The sequence below is a fragment of the Poecilia mexicana genome, unplaced genomic scaffold, assembly GCF_051168715.1.
Source record: "Poecilia mexicana isolate PSO_F unplaced genomic scaffold, ASM5116871v1 scaffold_10, whole genome shotgun sequence".
Lineage (NCBI taxonomy): Eukaryota > Metazoa > Chordata > Actinopteri > Cyprinodontiformes > Poeciliidae > Poecilia > Poecilia mexicana.
In genome coordinates this window covers 29481727-29502449 of record NW_028263379.1, presented here as the reverse complement: position 1 = coordinate 29502449, position 20723 = coordinate 29481727, and the positions used below count along the sequence as shown (strand labels likewise).

General features: G+C 39.8%; 1 protein-coding gene across 1 annotated transcript in view; it reads left to right on the top strand.

Annotated features, from left to right (window-relative positions):
- Positions 1 to 20723, top strand: part of pigg (phosphatidylinositol glycan anchor biosynthesis class G (EMM blood group)) — an 89209-nt gene that overhangs the window by 3173 nt on the left and 65313 nt on the right. The window contains exons 3-5 of the mRNA XM_014969246.2: positions 10379 to 10588; positions 12365 to 12553; positions 16478 to 16616. Of these exons, the coding sequence (XP_014824732.2) occupies positions 10379 to 10588; positions 12365 to 12553; positions 16478 to 16616 (538 nt within the window). The remainder of the gene's footprint in view (positions 1 to 10378; positions 10589 to 12364; positions 12554 to 16477; positions 16617 to 20723) is intronic.

Below are 20723 nucleotides of genomic sequence, written 5' to 3'. Positions count from 1 at the left end.
TTACAAAAACATTCCCATTTATCAATCAAGGCAGGTTTCAGGTTCCACAAACAGCATTTAAAGGATTGGAGAAAAGAAATACATTTTTAAAAATCTTTTTAACTAACCAATAACTAATCAGAGCAGATCTGAGAAAAATATCGTCTGATTCCGATCAGTGGCTGATTGATCGGTGCATTTTTAACACAAACCTGTCCACCATATCAAACGTTTTTTCTTTTTTTTAAGCGTAAAATGAATTTTGCATAAACATAACACCCAAAATTCCTCGTGAGCCAACATGTAACATATTCAGTGAAAGGAACGATGAGGAACTTCTCAGAAACGGGAGATAAATGTTCTTTCTGGATCTGAAGGCAGGAAAACGGGGCGTGTTGTCAAATTTTGATGATGCGTCATGTTGATGAGAGCTGCCCAGCCAAGAGGGAATGGCAGTCATGTTGTGCTTGCTGCAGATGACAGTTTGTTGTGCTGAAACACGCCGAGACGGCGAACCGACTGCTGTGAACAGCAAAGAGTCAGCAGTTGTTGTCAGTAACGGAGGAACGAGGTTGCAAAGGTGGTGATATTTTTATGTTTTTATTTTTTTCCACCTGCAAATAATCAGCTTAGCTTAGTCTGCATCCCATCGGCGCCGGGGCAGCACGGAGGTGGACGAAAGGCGTCTGACAAAAGCTGAAGGGTAAAGTGGAATATTTTTTTCTCCCGCGTCAGAGGGGGAGGAAAAAAAAAGTAAGAGGTAATATTTAGGCTTTCTTGGTGGTGGCGGAAAAGAATGAGGAACTGCTGACGGTGTCAAGCTGTCTCAACCCAAAGAGACGGGAGCCACACATCAGCCTCGAGGAGCGCTGCCGCAGAGAAAAGACGGCGTGGACAGAATCCTCCTCAGTGATGTCTTGAGGAAATGTTTGGGAAGGCAGAACAGGAGCTGTGGGAATTCACACTCGGCGGCTTCTTGGCAGAGTGCACAGCTGATGTTTACTTAAAAATATTCCTGATCAAGGAAACAAAATGAATCACTCTTTCTCATTAAAGAATTGGTTTAGTCTTGAGAGGTGAGTTATTGTTTTCTTGAAGTCGTACTGGAGCCAAGTTGCTGTGGTTTGGTGCGACACCCCGGAGTTCTTCGGCCCTGCTTGAGGCAGATGGTTTTCTTTTGCGCGGCGTGCTTTAATTTGAGTTCTAATTATAGTCATCAAACAAAATTATGACATATGAGAAAGCATGCCGTCCAAACTCTCACTGGTTCACCAAACTAGCTTGGCTCACTGCCACCATCTCCAGTCAGGGATTTCTGTGAATGATTTCCTGTCTACAGTTTCCTAAAACCTGAGACTGCTGACACCAATTTAGATTTCTTTTTAAAAGCTGTAAATTATTAAGGACAAAAGTATTCTTTGGTCACTTATAGCTTCTAAAGAAATTAAAATTAGAAATTACAGATGGATATTTATCGTATCGTTTATCATTTATTGTGACACATTTTTTTATCATAAGAATATAGATTTATCATTGTTACTATAATTTCCAATTAAAGATGTTTAAACCCCCCAAAACTGTCTTTATTGTCAGGTTTAATAGTTTTACTATTTTCTCCACTGTTTATTCAATAAAAGCTTCAATAAATACCAATAAATTTGAAAATAAAGTTGCTGACTGCAGTTTAGTGAAACAAATCACACTTCTTTACTCACTTCTATCGTTATAGAAAGTTTTATCACAATATTTTGCAATAAAACTTTAAGTTCATATCGCCCAGCCCTGTTAGAAATATTTAAGAGGATTAGAGCCATTGGAGAAAAAAGAATCCTGGCTTTATTGTGTTGAGGCTATTTTCCTGAAATGCCTCATACCAAACATGTTCTCTCAGACTGTCCAAAGAACGTTGACTTCTTGGTCTTTGGTCGTTTTTCCACTCTGGCCTTCATGTTTTTCTTAAAGAGCAAAAGTTGTCCTCCTTGCGCATCTCCTATAAATCTCTGAGGCTTAAATTGCTTTAAACTGTTTTCTGTATTGTTAAAGCTGGTGTTGAATATAAATATGCCTAATGTTACACTGATCAGTTTGGCAGAGTACAGTCGACTATATAGAGAAATAAGAGTAAGATTAAATCCGCTGAGTCACTAAATCTATGTTCAGTAGTTCTGTCCAGCCTTTGTTTTAGTGATGTGAGAATGTTGTAACTGGGCTTTACTGACTGAGGCACCCGCTCTCACCTTTACTCCTGGTTAGCCATCGTCTTGCCTGTGATAAAATGAAGTGTCCTATAGGCGGAGTAATGTAGAGAAGGAGGAGGACATGGAGAGGATTGAGATTTATGTGGACGTGCAGGGAAGCAGATGTTTCCCTATAATCCGAGGGTTTAGAGAAAGATGCGGGGATAATGAAGGACAAAGACAGGCGGACATTCGGTGCCAATTTCCCACTTTCCCTGATGCAGGGGGTAGTTTATTTTAAAGAAGATGGAAAGCCTTGCAAAAATTGTATAACCTGAAAAATCATCTTCAAACTTTAATTTTTTTCCCTCACATCTAACAATATTCATTCACTTCTCCTTTTATGACAAAATATATACATCACAATTTGGTAAGGCAGGTTGTATTTTGAGTTGGCAAATGTTTATCTTTCAAATAGTGATGTATTTCACATTTTTGTTTATGTTTCAGTATGTAACAAAGTAGAGTTTTATGAAAATTATGCGAGACGGTGTAAGTATCTAAAGTGAAGTCAACTTTATTCATAGAAAACATTTCATGCATCTTTCAGTCTCTAAGCCCAGAAGAAGAAAAACAGGCCATTTTTAATTTAAGGTTTCATCATGATTTCTTGCATGTTGGGTGGGTGTTTTATTCCAAATGTATAAGGAATATTTACATTTTAAAAGTCGGACAAGAATCGGATCCCCCACAAACCTGACCAAAGTCTTTCAGACATTCCTGACCCCAACTGGTTTCTGGTGGCAGTGGGTAAGACCGAAGTGTATATACACACACACACAAAGTTGGAATGTAAGACCTCTACAAATGCATCCATCCATTCATCCATCCATCGTATACACACACCAACCCCATTCGTGGCAGGGTCATGGGGTAGCCGGTGCCTGTCTTCAGCGGTCAGTGAGCGATCAGCTATGCACGCACACCTAAGGACAATTTAAAGAGATCAGTTAAACTTACAGTGGTGTTTCTGGTCTATGGGAGGAAGCCAAAGTACTGGCTTGAACTGAAAGAACTGGTGAACTCGGTGCAGAAAGACTCCCCAGATCTTCTTAATGCAAGGCAACAGTGATACCACCTGCTCCAGATGTTCATACAGTAATTGGGGAAATGGAAACCTATAAAAGGACAATCTGCTCCAACTGGACTCAAGTCATTGTAGGAGAGTCTTATTTATCTGAAGTAGGGCTGTTGTAAACGAATATTTTAGTAATCGAGTAATCTATCGATTATTCTTACGATTAATCGAGTAATCGGATAAAAAAAAATTCTAAAATGAAATACTGGTAAATCTGGCATAATACCGGTGTTACTATCAGATATCAATATCAGTCCAATTTTTCATATTTGAGCATCCCTAACAGTTGCTTTTTTGTAGTTTAGAAAACTAACCTGTAACAATAATAGCTCACTTTCTAAGTTAACCAGAAGAAAAGTTATAGAAAAATCTGAAATTATATTGAATTTAATAACAAAGAGGCAGGCTCATAAATATGCTTATAAAAAATGTCTACAATCCAGCTTTTAGTTTATGTATTCATCTTCAGTGAGTTTAATAGATTAATTAAACTCACCTTGCCACCTAACGTGTCACGCTTTGGGTTTGAAAATACGGGAAATGCCGCCTGGAGTGGGAGGAGAGGGCGAATGAACGAACGTAAGATGGGGTGGAGGGGAGGAAATAGACCAGCGGACTGACGAACCGTTAGACCGGGGGACGAACACGGGGGGGAAGCAATACGGGATATTTACGACACCTTCACTGGTCACACTCAGAAACTCATCTACCAGCCATGTACGATGCGCTCCGCCACCCGTTTCTTCAGACCGGGATATGAAATTTATTGTGCGGTTCGTCGGTAAAGCTACATTTACACGGTAAGCATCAGCTACTCAGCCGCCCGCCCTGTTCAGTCTATCCGCTCACCTCAGCGCTCTTCCCGCCGTTCGCTTTCAACCAGCAGCCCCGGAGGAGAAATGCTGCCGTACTCCAGGCATTCCCCAGTCATTTTAAGGATGCTTATTGGTTCCCCAAAAACGATAAAAAGTCGGGCATTATCATCAATCAATAAAATCCCCACGGGCCAATCTTGAAGATTGGACTTTATGCCGCTGAGACTTAGCTTTTGTCAACAACTCAGAGGCGGAAGTGAGAGCTCCACGCAACGCAAATGAAGTCCCGGCCGGAACACGGTGCGCTAACTAATAAAACATAAATTAACGAAGCTTCGAGGCAGGTAAATTTTCCTCGAGGAATTTTAGTAATCGAGGTACTCGAATCATTCGAGGAATCGTTTCAGCCCTAATCTGAAGACAGTTGGGGACCAACTTTTCAGATAACACACTAGACACAATGGATTGAAATCTTGCCACCTTGTGCTGTAGAAGGCACATGTTAAAGGCCTGTCTTTAGTTAGCAAACATCTAAATGATCAAGCAAAGACATCAGAGGTAAGTGCTATGATCAGTCGAGATCAAAGCTTTGCATGGACTCAACTTTGCATTGCTGACTGGCCGCAAACCTTCTTTGCTTATTCTGAGCTATGCAGATGTTTTCAGAATGATACTGACACAAAGCCTACAACCAAGGTGTCACAGGACTAGCCAAAGAAGAGTCGCATTAAGGTTATGTAGAGCCCTAGCCAGTCTGCTGACCTTACTCCTATAAAACTCTGTGAAGAGAATGGAAACTATGACTTGCAGCCAGATGCCTCAAAAATTTACAATTTCTCTGAAAAGAGGAGGACCAGAGATCTGGATGTATGGTAGGTATTTTGTTTCCCTTAGATGAAAGAAAAAAATTTTCTGTACATTAGGCAACAAAACCCTATCAAAATGGATCAGAACAATACATTTTCTGCTGCTGTCATGCTATGTTGCATTTTAGAAAACGAGCATGTAACGCAACACGTTGCTCGGTCTGCAGTAGCTGTGCTGATCAGCCCGACCTCAACAAAGATTCAGAAAGTCTGTTCTCCAAAAAGGCTTGCAAAACAAAACGACGTCGCCAGCAGGGGGCATTACAGACCAGCTGCTAATTTCTGTTTAACATCACTGCATTGCACCCAGTCAACTCTTATGACTCAACCAACTAACTAAAAGCATAATCTATCTGGCAATTATTTCTTTTGAAGAACCGCATTCCAACAGCCAATAGAGCCGCAAGTGATGCTTTACAATTATGAGTTTGGTTTCTCCTTTTATTGAAGATCTTCTTTTAATTCTCAATTTAACTTCAGTCCTGTCTCTAACAATTGAGTTATATTTTACTCTTTTGGAAAATTTTCATGTCTTAGAACGGCTATTGTAACCGCAATTAACTGGGCGAGACTCTCAGGAACATCACTGAGGTGCTTAATTTGAAATTGGATTTCAGGTAACGGCAACACAAAGCAATGCATTGTGGGCGATTGAGAGGTTGGAATCGGCCTGGTTGGTGTGAACACAGCGGCGTGTGGCTTCTTCTGGCGAATTATCCGAGACGATCAAGGATATTTTTCAGTTTGTAGAGGAACGTCTTCCTACCAGAAACGAGCAGAAAGTAGTCACTGAAAAGGAAAGAGGAAAAAAAAAAAAAAAAAAAGCCCGTCTACTGCCAGACTCTGGAACGTGGAACGCAGCCCCTTCCGCCGGCGTTCTGGCACCCTCGCTACGCCGGAGAGTGTCAGTAAACCCCGCTCGTACTGTATGCGGCATTTATTCACGTCGAAGGCCTTGGACACACGCTGTGGGCCGGTAATTAGTACGTTGATGAGTCACTCATTTATCCGGGCAGCTTTTCAACGTGATTTCTCTATGTAGAGCAATTTAAACAATTTCAAAGCATTCGGAGAGGACAGTTGTAGAGTATCTTCACACAGCATAACCCCGCGCCTTTATTTGCAAAATAGCATATTGCTATTAATAAAACCGGAGACCTCCATGCAGCTGAACAGGCAGAAAGTGAAGCTTGGTTTTGCACCAGAGTCATCCATCCCTTTCCTGTAATAAGCACCTGAAACAAAAGAGTCACCCAAAAGGTTAAACAAAAATGTAGCTGAGGAACTAAGTTTTCTTGAAATTTCTGCTTTGACCCCAACTTTTAGAAATCAAACTGAAGCTAAAATAGTTGAGTAAAGGTGGAGCATTTTGACTTGACATGGCCTGTTGTAGAGCTTTCTCTCTGTCACTATGTTTGATCTCCCTCAGAGTTTTGGACGGTGGTGTTTGTACAGAAATAAAGCCGACTGATTAAAAGCATCTCATTTACTGCATTCAGTTCTGTCTGCCTTGGTAACCACAACTTCTGTGAGCCTGCATTCAAATCTATATTCTGCGTTTTCACTTGCATGTAAAACTTGAAAGCTCGCCTGAATAAAACAGAACAGGTTTGCTTTGATATGCTTAGCCTTAATATTGTATGTTGAGCTCCTTCTAGCTCCTATGGCAACCTGAAGCTGTTTTCTTCATCATGTTGTACCGACTCTGTCATTAAGCTTCAAATTGAAACTAAAGGACAAGGGCAAACTGTGTCAGAGGAACCACTGGCTGATGTTTTCACTGCATCTTTAGCCTAGCATTAAGCCTGTTGCAATTAGCAGTTAATCAACTAATCACATAAATGAAATTTAGCTGGATGATTTCAATTCTGATTGTTTTTTTCAAGGGAAATTTTGTTTAGAGAGAAATTCTGATTCACTTTATTTATAGTTTTGGTTCTGTTTTAATTATTTTTTTTGGTTGTTGCTTTTTATTTTTAGATGTTTAAGATGTCTTCCAGTGTAATTGGTCTTTGAGAGAGAGAACTGGTCTTATTACGCCAGTATCAATATATTACATGAAATGTCCTCAAAACAACAACAACAATATAGCTTATCGCAGTTTATCGTTGGAAACTCCTCCAATACCAAAATGTTGCATCTTTGCCTATAGATTTACACTAGTAAAATATACATTTCCATTTTTACAGAAGAGCTGATAATGGATAAGAAAAGGTTTATCACTTTTTGGTGTTTCTTTTTTTACGTGTGGGTGGTTGTTTTTCTTTTTTTTAAGAGCTTCTGTTTGGCGGCGTAGGTATAGAAGAGTTAAAGCACTTCTCAAACAGCACCACAGATTGGAACAAACAAAGAGAAAGTGTTTTGTCTGCAAATGTAAAAGCTGATAAGATGAACAAAATACTTAGATGTGAAGTGGAAGACTGGATTATATAAGCACAAGTACACACACACACACACACACACACACACGCACACACACACACACACACACACACACACATCAACACTAAGGCAGTGCTTTAGGCAGTGATTTAATAGAGTTTCCCTGCCCACCCTCCCACCCCTCAGTAGTTTTCATTCACGGCTGGGTTATCGCACAATAAACATCGCTAATCTCTGTGTATTTTCGAACATGCTGAAGGACTTCAGGCTGTGCTCCCGGCAGCTCACAGGGGGGTTAACTGACAGTTTGCTCATGTCTGCAAACTCGGATCTCCTTCAGTGTTTTGGTGAAAGCAGCATCACATGAGTCTCCTTCTTTAGGGGTAGACCAGATTCTGTCCTGGAAGCTAATATTTAATTAACTTCCATCGATTGCTCAATTTGACATGTTGAAAATAAATGTGCTTACTAGAAATGCGCCAATTTCAAACAGGGTCAGGTGGTTTCTATCTGGCCGTATCGAAATGGGTTTATTTTTGCAAAACTGCAACGGAAACATTTTTTTTTTCACATCACAGGAGTCATATGATTTACAGCTGGATGTTACTGGCATAAACCACGAAGAAGAAGAAAACAGGAAGTGGTTGGCGGATGATGTTTTCTAATGACTTCTCGCATGAACAAACTTATTCACGTGTAATTTAAATCGCGTTTCCCATTTAATGGAAACACCACACTTGCAAAATTGTGTTTGTTTGTCTTTTCACCATTAGCAGAATATTGACAAATTCTTGTGCACATTTGTAAGGGGAACATAGCTGTTTCTTTTCCATGCCTTGCTAAATTATTTGTACCCCTTTGACTTTCTCAGCGGTACAGTATCTATCCATCGTCAAACACGGAGCGCAACCCGGACAATTGCTTATTGCACTGAATTGATCCAGTTATGTAAAATCTAGCCTGAATATTATGGTGACAATAGGCTTTGCTGAACAGTGGCGCTCCCAAGAATTGGGCCAAGGGGGACCATGGCCCCCTCCTAAAAAATGTTAGCAAGTTCAGAGAATAATATTCATGTCATAGAAAGGCTTATATTTTTTTAAATGAAGACATAAATGTAAAACCCCAAAAATAAAAAAGTATATACAATATTGAATAAATAGAAAAAATCATATAGGTTTTTTTTTTTTCTTTTTTGTAGCTGCGCGCTCCTTAAATTTTGCCTGGTGCGTCCAAAAATATGAACATTTTCTCGGGGCACCAGTGTGGCTAAATGTAAAATCAGAGAAAGTGAGCAGCTACGAAAATCATAGCCTGGTTTGTCTTCCAAAGTGTCTACACCCCATCAAGTTTTCCACTTCTTCTCTTGTTATGACAAACTTAGACGCACCTCAATGAAATACGTAGCATAAAGTGCCGGGGGAAGAAAAATGATGCATGGTCTTCACATTTGTTTACAAAGAAAACTCCGTGCTTTTGTATTCAAGCCCTAAATTAAGTCCCAGTGCAACCAATTTGCCTTCAAATGTCACCTAATTAGTCTGTAGCTTAATGCCGCAGAGCTCTGCATTGTTTAATCCATCATATGAAAATTATGACACAGCTGCTAACCCCATCAACAAATGGTGATCCACATAAACTAGGCTTGTTGGATCAGGATAGTATTAATCATAGACGAAGCCAAGAGGCCCGTGGTAACTCTGGACGAGCTACAGAGATCCACAGCTCAGGTGGGAAAGCTGGGCCTTTATGGAAAAATGTCACAAAGGAAGCCATTACTTAAAGAAATCTTAATAGTTTCCATTTGCAGTTTGCCAGAAACCATGAAGGGGGGACCGAAGCAAACTTGTGGCAAAAGGTGATCTGAACGTTTTGAATGTGAATCTGATTTCTGACTGAGTTTGAGTTATGCTGCAAATAACTCAACAAGAGGACGAATGTGGAAAACGTTTTGTCTCTATGTCATCAAAGCTGGGAGATGGATACCTGCGGCTGAATGCAAATTCAAACCAAACCTTTTGCGTGAACGATATATCAAAATGCAGGGGAAAAAAAGGAAAATGTAGACGTAAAAGGAAAAAAATGAATATATGGTCACTGTATGTCAGATCCCATAGTGAATATGAATTGTTAATGTTTCCATATGGTTCTGATTCAGTTGTTTGTTTTTTTGTTTCCGCTGGAAGATTATTTTTCCTACCATCATCTGAGAGACAATAGCTGCAGTCAGGTCATCTCCATTCTACTCACTGGGAGGTATTAAGTCAGTCACTTTATAAAGGGGGTGAATATTTATTTAATCACTTATTTTATGTTTTTATTTGTAATTATTTTTGAAAAAGAAATTTCACTTTGACGTTAAAGGTTTTATTTGTCAAAAAAGCTAATTGTTTTTGATCATGGCTCATGCTTGTTATAGGCGCTGTATTTCATTTGTATTTCATTCATAATGTTGAATTTAGGCTATCATTCTATCAATTATTCCTACAATCAATTCATCATACACAAATTTGCACAAATTTCTACATATTAAAAAAATGCTTTAAATAAAAAAAATCAAATAAGTGTATATTTTTCGCCTTCAAATAACACAACATTCCTTTAGTGAATTTGAACAGAGTGAAGCTAAAACTATACCACTTGACAATTTTTGTCTAAAACATATTTACAGACAAAAGTGATTTTATCTTAAATACCAAATTTATACATGCTTTGTACATTTTTGGCTTAATTACTGGTCTGAATATGGTACATTGTTTTTGTATTTATGTTTCAGTTAACAATTAATCGATCACTAAATTAGTGGACGGTTATTTCAATACTCGATTCATCGTAATTAAACCACTTAATCATCTCGGCCTTAGTTGAAATGGTTTCTCAGATATGCAAAAATGATACTCTTTTATCATTTAGCCATACGAAGCATCGGATTAAAGTATCTGTGTTCAACCTGGTGACAATCTAAGGTCATGTAAATCCATTACAAGTCGGTTATTGAGGCTGAAACTTTCCCCTCTGCAGGCTCTCACCACCGGCAGCATCCCGGGCTTCATCGACGTGGTGATGAACCTGAATTCCCCCGCCCTCCTGGAGGACAACCTCATTTGGCAGGCCAAAACGGCCGGCAAGCGCATCGTCTTCTACGGGGACGACACGTGGGTCCGCCTCTTCCCGAAGCACTTCATGGAGTACGACGGAACAACGTCGTTCTTCGTGTCCGACTACACTGAGGTGAGCGGGAGTTGAATCGGCCCCGGGTTCATGCTGTAAACAGTCCGCGCCGTTGAGTGATGGATTTCTCTGCGAATGCTAGTGAAGGATTAAAGCCCCAGGTGCTTCATGTGATACGGGAATTTGGAGGGGGGAAAAAAAAGATTGATAAGGAATGATGAAAGAAATGAAATAAACCTGCTTTGCCATGTTAGCCAGAAGATTGATGTTCAGACAGACGCCTCAGAGTGAGTCACGTTTAACTCGGCTTTCACAATGTGAACATTTTGAATGAGCCACAAAGTTTACGGGGATTAAAAGACCGAAGCAGAAATCAAACTGGAGGTGTAATATTGTGTAAAAAATATCTCACCTGTATTCCACTTTACCTCATAACAGTAAAGACTCAATTGTTTTTAACGAAAAATTAGGCATTCAAAGTTGCTAAACTATACTGTGATATAAATGTAGCTCCAATTGAAAAAAGAACGTGTACGCTTTGATCTCCAGGTGAGTAAAGGGGCCTGAATAAGAAATATGAACCACAGATTGTTCTTTGAACAGCATTTTTAACCTGGTGGCGTCACACTGACCCCGCGTTCACTTTTACAAGCTTGTTTTTCTTTTTGTGTGTGTGTATGTTATTTTTGGAACTGACGGTCTGACGGGACACAAAATTAACATGATAATTTCCATCTTAATGATTAACATTTTTTAAAGGCCAATTTTGTTTACAGAGGCTTAATATTCCATTTCATTCATTGCTTCGGACGTATACGTCTGCGTTTGGTTGTTGTGTTTTATTTATTTTTAACATTTAAAATATCTTCCAGATCCAGTGGTAAGAGTTCCTTTCAAAATGAAAGTTTATTGGTCTTTGAGAGGCTGATCTTGCACTTTTCTACCATTATTAACATATTACTAGAAAATAGTCTCAAAGCAACAATATTATCATGTATCGCAATAATTTTTGGGACAATTTATTGTCCAGGAAAATAGTTATGGTGACAGGCCTGGTTGCCCATAAAAAGTAACATTTTGGATCTCGTTTGTCCCTTACAATGCTGGGTTTTAACATGACTTTTATGACTTTTGTCTGGCCCCTCTTTTATAGTTTGGCCAGGTACAAGTTTAAAGTTTTTTTAATACTTTTTCCACTTTCATATCACAGATTTAACAGAGCTCTGTGAGATGTCCAGTTGTTTTATCGTCTAATTTTGCATTAAACATCTCCCTGACCTGTCTGCTGTGTTCACAAACCTGTTTGTTCATTTAATGAGATTAAATTTTAACACAGGCGATATAATTCATCTGATTTTCATTTAGCAGTGCTGGATTAGAAGCGCACGAATACGAACGCTCGCTTGACGTTTCAGTTTTTAACCATCGCGTTCAATTCCAATAAAGTGCATCAAGGTTTATGACTGTAATGTGACAAAATGCGAAACAGGTTTATAAATCCTGGGGATTGCAAAGTTTCTGCATTAAAGTGGTGAAGGCAGCTAATCAAACGGGGACACGGCGAGCTGAGATCACTCAAGAAATGCTCAGCAGCTGCACCGGTGGGACCCAACAAGCTGTTCTTGTTTGTCCTGCAGGTTTGCTGGTGCAGAGCACGTCACTGCAAACACTGGCTTGTGTTTGTAGCACAGATTAAAATGATTAGGTTTCATTATTAAAATTAAAAATTTTTTTAATTTTTTTTTGCTACATTTTGACGTGTGTCGCGTCTCTAACCTCTGGAGAGAATGTTGAATGTCGTCTCTAAGTGGACGTGTCCCTGCTGCTGCGATTCAGGTGGACAACAATGTGACGCGCCACCTGGACAGCACCCTGAAGAGAGACGACTGGGACATCCTGGTCCTCCACTACCTGGGCCTGGACCACATCGGCCACATCAGCGGGCCCCACAGCTCGCTCGTCCGGCCCAAGCTGCTGGAGATGGACGACGTCCTGAAGAAGATCCACGGTTCCCTCGTCTCCAAGGTGAGTCCGTTTTCTGCCAGCGTCACACGTTCGGACAGTCATTCCCTCCGGTTTTGGATGAACTTTCGGAGAGTTGCTACGTTGCGTAACCGTGGCAACAGGGTATTGTTTGTACAACTGGAAACTTTTGGTTACCATTTCAAAATCTGAAATAATGAAAGAACTACGACCTCAAATCCTGAAAGAGTTGAAAAGACAGATTTAAAGAGGAGCGGCAAAAGCAAACGAGGCGGATTAGCAGTTCTTGCTAAAACCTGATGATGTCATCCAGGACATGCTACTGTAGAATATCGTCTTTGCTGCCCAGATGTTGAGCTGTTGGTGTGTCATGACAGTCGAGAGGCTTCTTCAGATTTGTTGCAAGAATGACCCTTCACTGTCGCAATGAGCAATTAATCAGTTAATCAAATAATCGCACGACAAATTAAACTGAGCTTGATCATTTCCATTCTGATGATTATTTATTTTTTTGCATATTTATTTATAGAGACTCAATAATCTATTTCATTCATACTTTGGTTTTTATTTCCATTTTATTTATTGTTTTTGGTCATTTTTGTTAATTTTTTTCAAAGTTATTCAAAATATCTTTCAGTTTCAAAATTAAACTTGGTCTTCAGAAGGCGAACTTATTATGTCATTATCGATACACTACGACGTGACAATAGTGACAAAATAACAATATTATTGTTTATCAAAATGGTTTCCGGGACGATTTATCGTCCAGCAATATTTTTTTGTCGTGGCAGCATCACCGTCCACGACTGTTTGAATATACTGGGATGATATGAATTATGACATTTAATTTCCCTTTGGGACACACAAAGTATTTCATGTTGAACTGAACAGTGTCAGAGATCAGAACAAATATTTGGAATGGTTTTATCTGCTGCAGAAGTTGTTCACTGTTCATCTGTTTTTAACAAAATAACCTTAAAATATCTGAGAGAAAAACTTTCCGGTTCCCATTCAGCTTCGTCTTACTTTCATAAATAACTGTCGGAGGTCACAGAACATTTTCCCCAGCTTTCCTTGAAGCAGTAAAATCTAAAAGGATTGTATTAAGTTGCTTATTCCTTTCTAAAAAAAAAAGAAAACATTTTTTTTTAATGTTTTGAATTGAAGTCCAGATATTTTTCCCTCCAACTTTAGTCACTGTTATTGAAATATTATTGCCTAACAAAGGCTTTAAAATATGCAAAACTGAAACGGTGATCAGTAAGTAATAAGTAACCAATGCAATCTGTGACCATCTAACACCATCAGGTTTTGGCCGTTTACTCACTGAGGTCATTTGTGCGGCTGTCGGCAGTCGTCATGTTATCTGTCGCGTCGGCCGCAGAGATTTAATAAACCGTTATCTTTCATCAGCTCTTGTTCTTTGTGTTTCGCTGCAGCGGCCGACTGCAGCACATGCATATTGACTCTGTATGCGCTCCTAATGGGCATTGTCTCGTTGTCATTCAGATATATAGCTGCTACTTAAGTTGTCAAGTCATGTCTGAGTAAAGCGCCCAATTTCCCCCTTCTACTTTGCTTCGTTTTTTTTTTTTTTTTGAGACAGGAAAAAGAAACGGTGCGGGCCGTAAACACGTCGGGGTTTATTTTAGAACCGCTAATCCAGCATGTCGCCACATCCCAAAAAGTTGCTAATTAAGTCTAAACATGTATTGCTTCTCCAGGCTTTTGATGAGGCCTGCATGCTGTTTGGAGTTTTTTTTTGTTTGACTGAAATGTGTTTTACAGCCTCATTTCAGTCCCGTTTGTGTGAATGTAAATATAAACCCGCCCCTGTGGAGTCCTACGGGGCGTCGCACAACGACGCCGATGTTTTCTCTGGTCCCCTCTCGCTGCGATCGCATCATGTGGGAGTGTTTCACGCGCCGCTGCAGATGCCGCGCGTGTCGTCTGCCGCCACATCCTGGAGGAGCAACGGCTCCCAGCTGCAAGGGGAGGAGAAAAAAAAAAAAAGAAACGGAGCGTCGGATTCAGATGACAGCCCCTCACCGCTCCGTTTGTAATGAGGTGCCAGTTGTCTAGTTTTTTTTTTTTTTCCCCGTGCAGAGAAACACTTCAGCTGCTGAGCAGAGAGATGCATCAGGTTCTATTAAAAAACAAGATTGGGTATGGTGACCTCTCGGTCAAGAAGGCCTCGGTTGGACCTTTGTGTTAATGTTGAGCTCATGGCCTCAATCTTCTCTTCCTGAGATTTTGAGTTTGTAGGGTGACGGTTGCCGTTTGAAAGAGTAAAGTTTCTGAGACCTGCAGAAAAACAGAAACTGGTTGAAGGTTCGTAAGGTACAAAAACAAAAAAGAATGAAAATGGATTAAAATGGAATAATAGTGGGATGATTTAGGTTTAGGGAATTAGTATGGGAGCTGTTTTTCCTATTGAAACTCTAGGAAATTAAAATCTTAAAAATAAAAATCTTTTTGCTCCCACACCTCAAAAATCAGAGTTCTGGGCTGCCGCCACTGTAAGCCCTTTTTATTGTCTGGCCCAGCATGTTAGGACTACGTGTTGAAGTCCATGGATTTTATTAAACTGCTGTTACGCCCAGCTCTATTATTAGCATTTTGCTAAGTTTACCTAAGAAAGTTTTCAAATAAACATTTCACACAAGAAAACAGGACTGTGGCATCAAGATGGGATTTCCAGTTCCATAATGGAGATATAGATCTTAAATCAATGACGGACAGAACTGGTCCAAGGACAGAACCCTGGTGGACGCCCTTGATCATTGAGGTTACGTTGACAGAAATTGAACTTCTGTTCTGCTTCAGTGTTCCTCACTCCTGTGTTAGTAATTCCAGCTTTATGCCAGTAAATACTCCTTACCTTTGCTCAGCTGTTTAAAGTGTTAAGTTGAATCCCCTGGCTTTAGATCTCAGCTGTCGGACACTGTTTAGAGGGAGTTTGCTTGTTCTGGTAAATACGCTCTGCTGCCCCCAAAGCTTTAGGCTTTCATTGCAAGGAAAAGAAGTTAATTGTGTCTGGTTGTAAGCTGAAAGGAGAGACCGGGTCAGGATCAGCGGTGCTTTGTACTTTTTTCTCGAGGTGTTGTCTCGGCTCCCCTGGGCCCTGTGACATTTATAACAAGCTTCCAACAGGTACAGCCCAGAACAGGAGGTTGCCTTCTTTATTTTCCTACTGAGTGTGGGTTATAATGAGCCATCGGGGCTCCAAACGCAGCTGAGGTCAGGCTCTTTACTGCAGCATTTGTTTGGAGCATTCACCAGTCTTTTATGTCCCCTATTAAAGCAAAAAATAAGTCAACTCCCAGCGATAGAATAAAGATGAGCTGACATAAGCATTTTTTTTTTACTTCAATGCAGTCCTTTTAGTTCAGATGAAACTTTCCTGTCTTGAACAACAATCCTTCGATTGTTGGGTGTTTGTGTGGGAACTGAAACGTCTTCTGAGAGCGTTTGAATCTGCGGACAGTTGTTTTCTTAACATCTCAAGCAGTGTTTTATATATATGTGCTATGACTCACAAAGCCTCCCAGTTGAATTTGTCGACTGAGGGTTCCCCCCGACTCAGGATGAAAAGGAATCCACTTAATGAACAACCTGTGTCTGATCAAAGTCTGTCATCCTGGACAAACCGCTTGCCCTTTGCGTTTGTTCACTGCGTTTGCAGTAGTTTTTTTTTTTTTGTCTCTTCCAAATCTAATAGAAACAATACTCTAGAGTGTTTTGTCATGACTTCCTTCTCAGAAGTCATAATTTAATGCTGTTGGACGCCGCTGCCATAACAGCATCATGATCCCTCAGAAAGCATGTTTTTTTATTTTTTTTTTATTTCAGTAAACGCCAGGATGTTGGAGCATATTGTGAATTTTAGACTCGGAACAGGAGACGTCTTCTCGCGTCGGCACACACAAAGCTCGGACGTTGACCCTGGTGTTTGGTTCCCCGTAGGAGGCTGAGGGATCTTTGCCCTACCTGCTGGTGCTGTGTGGAGACCACGGCATGACCGAGATCGGCAGCCACGGGGGCTCCTCGGAGCCAGAAGTCAACACGGCTCTGGTGCTCATCAGTCCAGCCTTCAAAAGAAAAGGTAAGCCAAATGGTAACAGAGAAGAAGGCTGGGTTGTAAATGTGGAGGGTTTGCCCCCTGTTATGAATCAAAAACCGCCCTTTCTCCCCGTACGCTCCCTGGTGAGGTTGCGGCAGCTATAATGTGACAAACGACGTCGTCGGTGCTAAGACTCACTAGCAGAGGTGTTCCTTGAGGTGATGAATGAAGTTAAGTGTGAACGTGGGATTGTGATAATTAGATCTTCTATTTTTGAAATTCTCCTTGCTTGTTTGATTTCTACACCATTCAAGCTGATTATTCACTTGCTGATGTTTGTTAGCGTCCTGCAGTGCTTCAATGAATAGCTTGGATGTTTTAGATGGTTGTTTTAAACTATCATGGTTGAGGTAATTGGGAAATAAACGCCAAATTAGGTTTTATTCAGGCAAACATATGTCAGTCATTTGAATATTTGATTCAAATGACTGACAATAACAAGCTGCAGGGCATCCCAGCATCCTTAAAATGTAATAAATTAATGCATCTAAAATTAAGGCCTTAAAATATCTTAAAAGTAAGTTGAGCTCTAACATGTTAATAATGGTCTTAAATTTTGTCTTAATTTAGTATATTGTTCTTGCAGGACTTTTCTGTCAGGTTAAAGTTCAAGTTGCACTCAAAAATCTTCAGATGGTTGAGGCTACCAGTAACTAGCTGTTAACATACCCTAGTTGCTAGCTAGCTAGCTTCTTTTGTGTTGATAAGTGCAAATTTATTGCCAGTTGGCTGGAGAACATTATTTATGTGGAGATATAGGTCTTAAATTCCAGTCATAAAGGTCTTAAAAAGTCTTAAACACCAAGTTAAAAGTTTGAATGATGTCCCCAGAAAGAATGTTGAGTCTATTTGAAATTTCTCCATAGCTGTCCCAAAGGCTTTTCAGTTTCAAGATCTTTTTTTCTAAGTCAATATAGTATGCCTGGAGAACCAAATGTTTTGTGTTTTGGTGCATTTAAAAGTTTTCAGAGCCACACTTGGTCTCACTTTACCATTTGCTACTGAGAAAAAAAAAACGACAACAAAAAAAAAACACCTAACTGCTCGTAGAAACGCTGTAAAAGTTCCTCAAGGTTTGATTAAAATCTCCTCATCAAAAGGGAGGCTCTCTAAGGAAATGTACCATAATCTCGTAAGGTGAGGGCTTTCACTAAGTGGCACCTTAGACGTAAACATGGCGGCATGGAAACATGTTGGTTAATGAAATCAGTGGCTGCATTAGCATAAATGTCTACTCTTTCAAATGAGGGGTCATTAGCGGATCGCTTGTTTCCCTGTTGTTTTCATTAGCACATGCTCCCCGGTGTCAGAACTTGCTGCCTGCTGAATACCTGTGCGTCACTCTTTAATCTCATTGCGTCTCTAAGAAAAGCGCATATTGGCAGAACGTTTAATTGACTTTGCTGGAAGGACCCTGACAGGCAAATCCTCTTTATTCAGACATGGCTAGGACTGTTGTATATCTAGGTAAGTGTGTCTGAGTCTGCCTCTATCTCTACTGTGCTGGAGCCAAAAGGAAAAGGCTATAAAAACTTTGACACCGTTTTCAAATGAAAAATAAACTCTGTCGTTATCTCACATAAACTATGGAAGGTAAGTTTTAAAGTTAGTTCAACAGCTAGCCGCTAACTAAACACACCAGGAGGCTTCACGGTCTGGACTGTACACACAGTGCAATGAAAAGGGACTCCCAGCGTCATAATGTTACATTTTGAACCTTATAATTAAAGTTTTAAATTTAATATTTCAATGTCAATTCAACTTTATTGTTTTTCCCTTGAGCAATAGGGATTGGAATTAACTTTAAGGCTGTTCGGCACTTTCAGGTGCGGTGAAAAAAAGCCTTAAAAGAAATTCATATTTTAATGCATAAAATAACAATAAAGTGTCTGTAACATCCCAGCTGTATTCGCTCAGCGGGGAAAAGTTTTGGATTATTGTTTTTATAAATATCTCATTTATTTTTTCTCATTTATTGATATCATGAGAACTTCTCGTCATAAGAATTTTGATTTATTGTGACAACAATACATTCCAGTCGATGATGTTCGAAAGACAAAAAACTGGTCTGCTACAGACTTCCTGCACGACCTTAACGTGCTTCATCTTTGGTAACTCCATTGTTGTCTTAGCCGTTTATCTTGATTTATTGCCATGCTGGAAGTCTCATTCATGACCCATCTTTAATATTCCTGGAGTTCACATTCAATTGGCCGCCGAGCAGAACAAACGAGAGTTTGATTTTGCTCTCCACTGACCAAAACACTTTCTCCTAAACCGTCTCTGAACCATGTAGAGCTACAACGGCGAACCTTAACCGGACAGATGTACATGCACCATCTATAGCAGCCGGCTAAGATATCAGTCTGTCAAATTCCCACCAATCTTCCAGCTTATGTTCCTGGAGGCATTTCCACTCTTTGGTTGGAGTTTAACAAACTGATTCTGTTTCTGTGGATGTGAAACTGATCTGTGTGAAATGCTGGCATGTAATGAATCTGTGGGAGACAAAATTCTGAATGTGTTTCTGGATCAAATAAATATTTCACTTAAAGGCACGAACCATTTTTGTAATGGATATTTTGTCTCTACATTAAAATGTCGAGAGTGTTTTTGTTTTCAAGTTAGCAATTGGATATTTTGAAAGATGTCTCAGTAAGATCTGTACAGGAAAAAAAAATATCAGGGTTGACTCACTTTTTAGTATTTAAAAGCTTAATTAGGTGCTTAAATAATGTTTTCCTAATAATTTATTCCAACTTTTTAACACAAACATGAAGAAAAAAAAGTTTGAATGTTAGCTTATGAAGGGCTTAAAGATGAACTCTTTACTGGGCCATAAAGTCTAACCAACCGATGCAAGAGTTTGTGGAAATACTACTTTACTTTCTTTACTTTTAAAGATTGTGGGGAACAAATGACCCTTGATTCTACTCTGGCTGACCCAGGGAGACCCACAGCCCTGGAGGTGAATGATTGGAGCACTTGAACAAGGTGGTCCGTCTTCACCCCTTATTTTAAAAGAAATAAAGAGAGCTTCAAGGACACTCCATCATGACCAAAAGTCCTCCAGCTTTTCTCTTTATTTCATTTACAAACTGGGTTAATATGTTTGTTTGTTTTTTATCATAGTTTTCAATTTAGTTCGAATTGCTACAATTGAAATTTTTGTGACTGTATTTGATAAAGTCACATTGTTCACTGGTAAATGTGTTTGGTTTCATGCGTTTAGTAATAATGTGTCTTTTATAAAAATAAAAAGGCTTAATTAACCATGTTGCAAGAGAGGAGGCTGAATAACATTTTGACGGAGGGTGATAGTTTTTACAAGCTATCAGTATTAGCACATTTGATTCTGATGTAAGTTGACATAATGCATTTCCAGTGAGCAAAATGGAGAATTTTATGTGTGTTAGAAATCTGTTAAGCGATAAGTAGAGATGCAACTACGATTAGCTTAAGTTATTAAAACAGCAACCTCTTTGAATCATCTTTTCTGGAAAGTGAAGTTTCTTATCTTAAGTCTGAGATTTACAGAAACCTTCCAACCTTTCTGAAACCAAAATGTTTCCATGCTAAAAGTTCAAAAGGATATAATGGTCTTCCTGTCAACTAGCTAGCTAGCCATTTTGCTTTCTGTATAGCTATCCATTTATCTAGCTAGCTGTGTAGCTTGTATCCAGCTAGTTGTGCAGCTAGCTAGATAAATGGAGAGCTAGATAGGTAGCTAGTGTGGGGGTTTGATAATGGACAGCTAGCTAGATAGTTATCTAAATCCAGGCCTCAAGGACCCTGTGCTCTGCCGCTTTTAGTTGTGTCTCCACTTCAATACACCTGAGTCCAGTAATGAGGTCTCAGGAGAACTGTACTGCACACTGAGGAGGGGGTCCAGCCGTTTGATTCAGGTGTGCTGGATCAGGGACACATCTAAAGGTTCCAGGGCCTGGAGGTCTGGATTTGAAGACCCCTGCTCTCTACAGGTTAGTGTGTGGGGTTCGATAATGGAGGAAGCCCCTCTGCTTTCTGTTAACAGCGTACAGATGGAGAAAAAGAAGACTCCCATCTGCTTTAGCTGTCAGTATAATTGCA